Source organism: Mustela lutreola, chromosome 6 (assembly GCF_030435805.1).
Source record: "Mustela lutreola isolate mMusLut2 chromosome 6, mMusLut2.pri, whole genome shotgun sequence".
Classification (NCBI taxonomy): Eukaryota; Metazoa; Chordata; class Mammalia; order Carnivora; family Mustelidae; genus Mustela; species Mustela lutreola.
The window spans coordinates 30,285,803-30,297,209 of record NC_081295.1 but is presented as its reverse complement, the minus strand read 5'-3'; the positions used below and the strand labels follow the sequence as shown (position 1 = coordinate 30,297,209).

General features: G+C 35.1%; 1 protein-coding gene across 1 annotated transcript; it reads right to left on the bottom strand.

Moving 5' to 3' along the window:
- Nucleotides 1–7,944: 7,944 nt before the first annotated feature.
- Nucleotides 7,945–8,656, bottom strand: LOC131833111 (transcription factor BTF3-like). Its single transcript, XM_059176322.1, has one exon. The coding sequence runs from the start codon at nt 8,628–8,630 to the stop codon at nt 8,139–8,141; it is 492 nt and encodes a 163-aa protein (XP_059032305.1). The 5' UTR covers nt 8,631–8,656; the 3' UTR covers nt 7,945–8,138.
- Between the last annotated feature and the right edge of the window lie 2,751 nt (nt 8,657–11,407).

The following is an 11,407-nucleotide window of genomic DNA, read 5'->3' as shown; positions in this document are numbered from 1 at the left end:
CTTGCGGATATAAAAGCTCTGGTTTCAGCTAAATTTTCAGTGTGGTAAAAAAAAATCTATAACACAAACTTTATTTCTTAACCATTTTTAAGTATACAGTGTAGTAGTGTTGACTATATGCACAGTGTTTTACAGGAGACCTCTAGAACATTTTTTTAATCTTTTTTTTTTAATCATTTTTATCTTTCAGAAGTAACTGGAACTTCAGTCCCATTAAACAACTCCCTTTTTTCCTTCCCCTAGGCCTCCCTCGACCCCCTCAACTACCATTCTCCTTTCTAAGGGTTTAACTACTCTAGGTATCTCAAAAGTGGAATCATGCAGATTTGTCTTTCTATGACTTTTTTCACTTAGGTAATGTCTTTAAGGTTAATTTTTGTTATAATGTAGTAGTTTTTTAAAGGATGAATAAATAGTTTCAGTTATTTAAAAAAGGCAACAATCAGCTTCATCAAAATATTTTATCACCTTTACTCTCTATTTCTCTTGCCACCTTTTTTTTTTTTTTAAATTTGCCTCTTCTTTTATTTAAGTGTTCAAAGTTGTTTTTAATGTAGGTCTTTATGTAGAAAATACAATTCAACCGTATATAGAAGTGTTTCTGTGTTTTCATGAAATTGATTACTGGGTTTACATTAGGCTTTCTTTCTTCCTTTCTCACTTCCATTCTTCCTTTTTTTTTTTTACTGTGTATTTATTGAGTGCTTACCTTGTGTCAGCCTTTGTGGTAAGAATTGCAAATTGAAGGCAAATTCTATTGCAGAAAAGCTTTGGAGGTCTTATATATCTGTGAATATTTTATTATGCCTTCAAACACATTTTAATAGCTACATAGAAAATTCTAGATTCTAACTTCTTGCTCTTTAACACTTTAGAGACATTTCTTCACCATCTTCTTGCATGCGTTGTTGCTACTGAAAAATCCGAAGTCAGCTTAATTCTTATTACTTCGTATATTATCTGTTCTTCCTCTTTTTAAACTTTTAAGAATGCTCTCTTCATCTGTGATATTAAATAGTGTTACCCCAATATGTCTTGGGTAGATTTTTACTTTTTTTCTTCTTTTTGGACATTACGGGTCTTTTCAACCTGACATATTTTACCTTTTTTGAAAAAGATTCTAGAAAATATATCTTCATTATTTCTATAAATGTTTCCTTCTAGCCAAAGGCTTTGAGAAGCAGCCATGTAAGCATTGAGAATTCATTTGATCCATTTTCTTGGAATATTTTATTCATAAGGTTCAATTATATAGATTATGTTTCTCTTTTTCTAAATCCAATCATACAAAATGATCCTGTAATGAATGATAATGTACATGCTTTCTGTTTTCAGTTTTCAGAATCAACATATAGACAAGGAATGAAAGAACTAATAACTGTTAGAGAACAAAATGCAAATTCACTAAAACTTGACAGTAAAATAATGGTACATCTGACAAACGTTGGGAAGGGGAAGGAGGAAGGGAAATATAATGAGGTACAGAAAGAAGTACTAGTTTTTTTTTTTCACATATGGTAGTTAGGAGTTAAGTAATATAATAAAAATGATGGGGAAGGGAATGTGTAGAAGGAGTGAGCTCATCTTTTCTGGAAGAGAGAACAGTTAATAAAAGTAACAGAGGTGGAAAGGCACAAGCACATTGTTATATGCTTATATTGTTGACCTCCAGAAGATAATCTAGAATCCAGATAATCTTTGTTATAACAAAGATAACCTCTAGAAAAAGTAAAGTCAGAAATGGTACAAAATAATTGTTGTCTGTGAGGAGTGGACCTGGGGGTGGAAAGCAGGAAGAAAAAATGTTTTTTTATTTTAAGCCCTTCTATATTTTTAAACTTTTTGTTTTTGTGCACATCTATTACTTTTATGATAAGAATAAAATAAAGACCTTTTATTTATAAAGAAATTTCTGCTCTCCAGGGGAAAGACAAACGTTATCTTCAGAATATGTTTTGTGTTTCTGTATTCACATTCTTAAAAAGAATATTTTCTGATTATCTTCAGATTACTCTGATTCCTGATCATGACAGAAGGATTATTACTATTTAAAAAAATAAAGAAAGAGAGAAGAAAAGGGAAAAAATGCTAGATTTCATCTATTCAATTAGGTTAGGATTTTATGGACATTTGTTCTTTCTGCCCAACCTGTAAGTCTTAATTTAAATTTTCCATCTAAATTGTCCTGGACTGTTACCATGGGGACAGGTATGAAAGTTTAAAAATAAAATTTAATAGATCTTTATATTTTGAACCCTCCAATAATAGTAGTGAGTGTTGATTTTCAAGTGCCTTCTGTTAGGATATTTACTTATACCTTGGCGTCTTTTGTAATTTATCCTTTCGCGTAGTTACTATTCAGTGCATTTATTTCTTGTGGTGGCACGCATCTAGACATACTTAAAACTAATTGCCTGAGTCTGAAGGTGAACAGTTTTTCTATTTTATTTGTCCTTGTCCTGGTGAATGAATGTTAGATTTGTTGTTTTTTAACATAGTCTCTAGTCAGCAGGTGAATGTGCTTAGGATACTACTGATCCATGCATTTTCTTGAACTGATATTAAAATGAAATGAATTTTTCAGACTATTTTGTCATTAAAAGCTTAAGCAAAATACATAAAGAAAAATAACACAGGATTGCAAATGTCAAATAACTAATCATGTGGATACTTAGTTATTTCTTCTCTAATCCTAGATTCCATTCCTTCTTATTTCCTGATAGTGTTTAGAATGATTTATGTTCACTCTTGTATTTAAGGCTGAGGCATTTACATTACATTACCAAAAAAAGATAATAAACATTTGAAGAAGACCATTGCCTTCATATCTCAAATCTCAAATTATCCTAGCTAAGTAAGTCAAATTCACTCAAATCTTTGAGTATCAAAAGCCTACTCTGTGTCCAGTGTTGTGCAAAGTATTATAAAGAATGAAAAAGAAATACTAGTTCCTGTCTTTGGGATTTTAGCCATCTAGCTGTGGTGACAGAATTTAGATAAATGAAATCAATGTAATGTAATACCAATGCTTGTAATACCAATTACTTGTAATGTAATACCAATACTCCAGTATTTCAAATGTAAGTATTCTAAGTGCAGAAATGGTGACTCTCAAAGTGAGCCAAGGTAGTAAAAGCTAGTCATGGGAAAAGTATTCCTATCTTAGATTAAGGAATTGTTAAAACTTAGATTAATTTTTGAGAAGGAAATAGGCGTCAAAAAAAGAGTAAGACTCTGGACATTTGGAAAAGCATGGCTTATCTTCTCGTTAGAGTATATAGATGCTTCAGGGGGAATAGAGTTGTGTCCTAACAGCTCTTTCCTGCCTCTTCTGTGGTGAAACCCCTTGATCCTACTACTGTCAGATTCACTCAAATGATGGTTATAGTAGTTGTAGGTTCCCTGATTAATTGCCTTTATGTTATCCCTGACCTTTCAATAAAGACATGTTACAAATGTCAGTTTCCTATGTAACTATGGGGTTGAAGATGTGCTGGGGAGGATTAACAAGAAGTACCTGACCAATGCTTACGATGAAGTAGATGATGAATGAGCAGAGTTTTTCTCTGAAGTCAAACTGTAGTAGTGGAGGCCACCACTGGGTAAGGAAGTTGTGATCAACGGTAAGATAACCTTAGGAGGGTCCTCAGCATCAAAGTAGCAGTGCTGGTCTGAGGAAGAAACTGCTGACAGGACACAAGAGCACAGGGGAGGTAGCACCTGGAAAATTATCGGAACTCACTGCAGCACATTTTGGAAGGGAGCTGGTTTCTAGCAATGAAACCAGTAGAGGTTCATTCCAGTGTATTTTGGGCCACCTTGTGACCATCATTTATTCTCCAGGTTGCACTGATTCCTATTTATGTTTTTATCACAACAAATAGGAAAGCTATCTTGTGTCCCAAATCTTCATGAAATTCTGAGTAGTTGTAGGTATTTTGAATCCAGGGATAGAAAATAGTAATGAGCTGAAATTAAGATTTTTTTAAAAAACATGGAGATCGTAAGTTCCTAGGTCCTCCATTTATACATGGAGAAGATTGAACACAATAAGGTCTGTTTTTTTTTTTTTTCTGGTAAAAATCTATTAGTCAACTCATCACTGAGCCATACATATTTTTCATCCATCCTCTAGTGCCAAAGAAAAGATTATTTGATTCACTCTGCCTGCCTGCCCTCAACTTCCAAACTCAACCTTAAAAATGTGTTCATGTAAAACTTTAGAAATTGAGTCAGTTCATTTTATTTTCTAAAAGAACATGCTGATGGGGTTTATTATTCTTTATCTGTGTTTTGAAAAGATTACTACAAAGCAGGATCCATATTTCAACTTTGTTTTCCCCTATGATGAATCAGTGACAGAAGGCCACCTACTTGGATGATGGCTCTACTACCCAAAGTAAATGGAACAAACGTATATTTCCATATAAAGGAAATGCATATTTATTGTAGAAAACATTACAGAATAAAGTATGAAGAAGACAAAAATCCATAATCTAAAAACATTGTCCATAATCCCATGTTTTGTAAATAAGAAGAGGTAACATTTTCTACATTTCAGTTCTGATGGTTTCCTATGTCGAGGTAGAGTTATTAACACACTTAAACATATATTTAATGTGTATGTGTGTGTGAATATATATATGTGTGTGTATAAATATAAAATGTGTGATGTATATGTGTAAAATGTGTATATATATATATATAGTTTTATTTAACATGAAATCTTAAGTATTTTCTTATGTTTCTTATCTTAATATACTTAATATTCTTTGTGGCTGCCAAATTCATCGTATCCCTGTACTATATTTTATACGATTTTTCCCCTATTGTTGTATCTTTAGTTTATTTCCATTCTCCTCTATCTTAAAAAAAAAGCTATAAAGAATATTTTCAAATACATGTCTTTGACTATATATATGATGCTTTCTTTGGTTTATCTATATAAAAGGGAGTATATGGGTCAAAAATATAAACATATTTAAGCTCTAGAATAAATAACATCAAAGTATCTTTCCAAAAAAGTTTTACCAGTTTACTTACTACAAAAGTATGAGTGCTTGTCCTCACATGTTCTTGCTATGGAACATGTAATATGTCATCTTGATAGATGAAAACATTATTTTCTTGTAATTGTATTCTGTACTTCTTTGGCTATATTTTTATGTTTGCTCATTGGGAAAAATTGGCTGCTTTTTTATTATTAAATTTTGAGAATTCTTTATATATTCTGAATATAAATCCTTTATCAAGTATGTGATTTGCGGGCACCTGGGTGGCTCAGTCATTAAGCGGCTGCCTTCGGCTCAGGTCATGATTCCACAGTCCTGGGATTGAGGCCCACATCGGGCTCCCTGCTTGGTGGAAAGCCTCCTTTTCCCTCTCCTGCTCCCCCTGCTTGTGTTCCCTCTCTCTCTGTGTCAAAGAAATAAATAAAATCTTTAAAAAAATATGTGATTTGCAAGTGTTTTCCCATTTTGTAGCTTTTCTTTTCATTCTCTTGGCATCTTTTGAAGAGCTTCATTAATGTACTAGTATTTGATGGTTTTGTATCACTTGACTTAGTTTTAAAAGGGGGAGAGAGGGAGGAGAGTGAAGTCGGGGAGAGAGAAAGGTGAAGAGAGGAGAGATGGGAGAGAAGAAAGCTGGTTGGTTGAGGTTGAGTTACATGCACATTGATGGGCCGGGGAAAGATGGCACTTTGATATTTTCACAAAGAACGTAATGGGTATTCATCAAAAGGTATAAGAAAAGGGCAATGGTATGTGATTTTACCTGATGAAAGCTGTGGGCCCTTTGGGTAGAAAATGCACAAATGCAATACATGATATATATCTTTTCATACAAATACATTCACAAAAATGGTCAGGATAAGAACACTGGTTTGATAATTCCGAAAATACAACTACATAGTTTATAATTTGGTTTATTATAATTGAAATCTGACAATATCCTAAATTTGACTCAGGTTATAGTACTGTTTTTCTTTTGGAAAAGCTTCTAAAGCATAGAGAATTCTTCTTGGATACTTAAGCCTTTCACTAGGCTATATCTTAAAATGGCTACTTGCTTTTTCATTTTTACTTAAAGGCATTATAAATTCTTTCAGGTTTCAGGCACTTAAAAAACCTTTCTAGGGACACCTGGGCAGTGCAGTCAGTTAAGCATCAACTTTTGGGTTTGGCTCAGGTTGTGATCTCAGGGTCATAAAGGCAAGCCCTGCATTGGGCTCTGTGCTCAGAATAGTCGCTTGAAATTCTTTCTCCCTCTCCCCTTCCCCCAGCCCCCACAGTCTCTCTCTCTCTAAAATAAATAAACACATCTTTAAACAATTTCTAGGTAACTTTGATTCTATCTTTGATTCTTGTAATTCTCAAGTTGGACTATACTATCTCATTCATGAATCACATTTGTACTTATTTTCTTTGTTAATTTCTTCTAGGTAGATCCCTTCAATTATCACTTATTTTACTATCTAGATATCCATAGCATCATTTCAATAATATATTGCTTCTGTCTATTCAATAGGATTGAATGATTCCTGTCATTTAATGATTTGATTAGTTTTCCTGCAGAATTCAACCTGTTCTACTTTTATTTAGTAGTTGCTAATATCAGTGAGACCCACTCTAAAACTATCAGTCTGGGTCTCTGGATATTGCAAAGAAGAGCATAACACAAACCAAGTTAGGGTATTTATTTACAAACCTTAGGCCATGTATATTGGTTCGCAGAACTTCATTCTCGTGTAACTGCACTGGCCACATCCTCCATAGGTGGGACATGGCTTAAATGCTTATCTGGCTTTTATTTCCATTTAATAACCAACACTCTTTCTTTCTTTCTTTCTTTTTTTCTTTGACAGACAGAGATCATGGGTAGGCCCTGAGGTAGGCAGAGAGAGAGGAAAGGAAGCAGGCTCCCTGCTGGGAAGAGAGCCTGATGTGGGGCTTGATCCCAGGACCCTGGGATCATGACCTGAGCCGAAAGCAGAGACTTTAACCCACTGATCCACCCAGGTGCCCCATTTTTTTTTTTTTTAAACACTCCTTCCTCTAAATATAGTTATATCTCCAGCCAAATACAATTCCTCTTCCCCTCACATTAAATATAAACTAATTCCAAAGACATCATATGATTGTAAAACAAAATATTTCTTTTTAATAGTGTATGATATCTGTAATTACTTCTCTTATTTTCTGTTCTGTGTCCTCACTAAATTGTATGGTACTCAATCAGATCTTGTCCTGTAGGTGTCACACTTAAAATTTTCTCTTCATTTTTGCTTCTTCATTCTACAATCCTTCAATAAATCAAATGACAAAAAAATTCTTCTTGAGAACAGATGATAATCTTCCTGTACTTCTAGGACTTCTATCCCAGGGGAAAATTGACTCCCTACTTGTTCTGCTTTCTTCTTTTGCCTTTATTTATTTGTTTTTAATGGAAATTTTCTCAGTAGGGTAATTTCATTATTATTTAAAATATTTTTTTCCTCATATTTTATTGGGATTAATTTTTTTTTTTTTTAAAGATTTTATTTATTTATCAGAGAGAGAGGGGGAGAGAGCGAGCACAGGCAGACAGAATGGCAGGCAGAGGCAGAGGGAGAAGCAGGCTCCCCGCCGAGCAAGGAGCCCAATGCGGGACTCGATCCCAGGACACTGGGATCATGACCTGAGCCGAAGGCAGCTGCTTAACCAACTGAGCCACCCAGGCGTCCCTTATTGGGATTAATTTGTTGGCCTGTGGAGACTTGCTCTTAGGGGTTGCTATTTTAAAATTCTTTGAAAAGTTGACTTATGCCTGCAGACTGCATCCTAGTTAGAGATAAACCTGATAATAATATTATTAAAGAAATGGTAGTTTTTTTTTTTTTTTTTCCTAGGCAAAGAACTTTATTAATCTTGTTTCAAATTTTATTCCCAGGCTTCTTCAGCTTAATAAGCTGCAAAGAATGAATTGCGTATAAGCAAAAACTGAAAAGAGCTGCAGTGTCCAAGGGGCTTGGGCTTAAAAATATTAGAGATCTAGATTTTATCAGATCCATGAACAAAATTTTAAAAAGCAGTCATAATATAAAATAGCAGCTCCCAGTAACTTCTTTAAGTTTTATCTTCTTCAGAAGTTGACTCAATTCAGTTTGCTTCATTCTTGGAAGCTTCATCAAAATTCTCCACAAGATCTGGAACTTCATCATCATCATCATCCTCTCCGGTAGCAAGTGGTGCTTTTCCATCCACAGATTGTTTGGGCAGAGCTTCAGCCAGTCTTCTTAAACTAGTCAGACTGTCTGCACCAAGTTGGTTTAAGATACTGGGTAGCATTTCTGTCAGCTGCTTTGTCTCAGCATGGCCTGTAATGGTGAAAGTGTTTGCTGCCAGCGATGCCTGAACTTTGGGGTTGTTAAAGTGGATCACTGTTCCTTGGTTTGTGAACATATTCACTTCTTCAATACCAGAGATATTGTTTACCCCTAACTTCTTTAAGGAGAACTGAAGTTTTTTATCATCTGCTGTAGCTGTTCTATGAACCACCTTCTTCTTTCGGCGAGCAGTTCCTTTCCCACCAATGCGCACTTGTGCTTGCAGTTTGGCGAGTTTCTCCTGGTTCATGATCGTTTCTTTCATCTTGTTGGAGCGGAAATGGGACCGCGCGGGGGACTAGGGTTGGCGCTCAGGGGGTCTCGGGCGGACCAGCTGAGATTAGGTGCACACACGCGGGGACGCAAGATGGCAGCTCAAAGAAATGGTAGTTTAAAGAAATTTTCCTTTAGTTTTCCTAAGTGATGGAAAATTGAGTTAGTTGGAATTTCCTTAAACATAGTTTTCCTTTATGTAAACCTTTCTTAATTGCGACCCATCAGAATTAGTCTAAAGAAAGTTCAGATGGCCTCCTCTTATAGAAGACTTAAATAACCTTATTGTAATAATTTTAAAGTTTATTTCAGATTTCTTTTTTTTTCCTGATGCTTTTATGAATTAAACTTTACATATTAAATGCAAACAATATTTTGGGGTACATTTTTAATATTTAAAAATTTTTGTTTTATTTTTATTTTATTGAAAGAAAAAAGTCCTATTTTGATATATTGTTTAAAATGGTATCTTTGGGGGCACCTGGGTGGCTCAGTGGGTTAAAGCCTCTGCCTTTGGCTCAGGTCATGATCCCAGGGTCCTGGGATAGAGCCCCACATTGGGCTCTTTGCTCAGTGGGAAGCCTGCTTCCCTTCCTCTCTCTCTGCCTGCCTCTCTGCCTACTTGTGATCTCTGTCTCTCAAATAAATAAATAAAAATCTTAAAAAAAAATTGTATCTTTGTTAGTTTGTGTTTAAACACCATAAGAACTGTGTGAGCATGACTTAATCAACATTGCTTTAGCTTACCTTGCCTGGTAAAGATAATACTATAAAGCAGAAATAAGTTCAGTATTATATTCCTATAGATCAGTTTCATCAGAGACGATAGTCTGCTTGCCTGGGGCAACCATTTGCTTATTAAATAAGAATTTACTCATCAAGATTCATTTGAGGACCCTCCTTTTCTGTAATTAACCAATTTGGAACTATTATATCACAAACTTTGCTCAATCCTAACCAGTTTCCTGCCTTAAAAACCTTGCTTTAAACTACTTGATCTGAGTCACTTTTCTGACACACTGCCAAGACTCTGCAAAGGCAGTATTCACCCTATTATAGTGAATTCAAATGAACTTATTTTTCCTTAATTATCAAGTCATTTGGTGATATTTTGTTAAATTCAACAATCTGGAAAAGTGATTTCCTGGAGAAGTTCATGCAATGTTAGAAATATCCAATGTAGTAGTCACTAACCACATGTGCACTTAAGCTAAGCATGACTAAGGAACTAATTTTTAATTCTTTTTAGTATCAGTTACTTTAAACTTAAAATTAAATATCCATCTGTGGATAGATTTTATCATATTGGTTAAGATAGATCTTGGCGGTTTTACTGAGATTTAACTGAGACCCCGTCTTACCACTGTGGCTAAGGCTCTCAAATCCAGAAACAGCGCTATGTCCCTGGAGCTCAGTGGTCTCTGCTGTGGTGGGGAAAGGGTAAATCTTGTTCCTTTTTTTTTTTTCTTCCCCCGCATTGTAAGAAATGCTAAGTTTATATTCTCTTCCAGGAAATAGAATTTTTTAATGGATGTCTTTATTATCTGATAAGATTTGAAAGCTTTTATCCTTACTGAAAATCTGCTTTGTTGCTAACATCTCTACTATTTGTCTTTGTCTTTGTGTGTGTGTGAGAGAGAGACAGAGACAGAGAGGGACAGAGACAGACACATAAACACAGAAAGAGAGGGACATACAGAGAGAGAGAGAGACATAAGAAGAAAGAGAAAGGGCACAGGCTCCATTAAGCCTATTTCTCTCCCCCAGGGGCTAAGGACTATGGAAATTTTTACTCAGGCTAGTTTCATTTAAACAAATATTATCTTATGTTACTTATAGTGGGAATCTTACAAGACCAAGGCAAGTCTTGACTTATTTTTCCCACGAGAACATGATTATGGAAGATACCTCCTCTCCAGAACTTTTATCTGCGTCATAGATTTTCAGGTCTGTGTACTTGACTGACCTGATGGAGAGGCTGTGTGATGTGGCAGATGCAAGCCAGTCAGACACAAGGTGCATTACGGACTTTATTTAGATGGATTGTTGTTAGACCTTCATAGGTTTATCTCATTCTAAAACCAAGCCCGTGTACCATCTTGGTCAGCTCTCTGTCTCTAACATGTCTTCCCTTTAATTCAAGTGACTATCCTTCATAATTTCACCAAGGATAATTTAGATTATAGTGCCACCTTGAGGAAATTTGACATGAAATTGTTAATTTGAGAAGCATGCTGTAATGGAAGGGGAACAAAATCCCAGATATCCAACTTTTGTATTGATTTTATCGTTATGAAGAAGCTTCTAAAAGAAATTCCAACTACAACTTGCTTTTTATTTATTTATTTATTTATTTTTAAGATTTTATTTATTCATTTAATAGACAGAGATCACAAGTAGGCAGAGAGAGGGGAAGAAGGCTCCCCGCCGAGCAGAGAGCCCGATGCGGGCCTGGATCCCAGGACCCTGGGATCATGACCTGAGCCAAAGGCAGAGGCTTTAACCCACTGAGCCACCCAGGTGCCCCTCCAACTTGCTTTTTAAAAAGATTTCTTTGCTTAGACAAAAAAATGTGAAAAACTTATACCTATCTTTTTTTTTTTTAATATATTTTCAATCACAACTTGAGCCTAATGGCTTTTATTTTATTAATTCCTTTTGTTTATTTTTTGCCTCTCATTGGTTTCTGCCTCTACTCCTCTTTTTTTTTCTTCTGGGTATCCAGAAACCTATGAAATTCAGCTGTCTTCTAAAGTTAAAGCCCCTTTT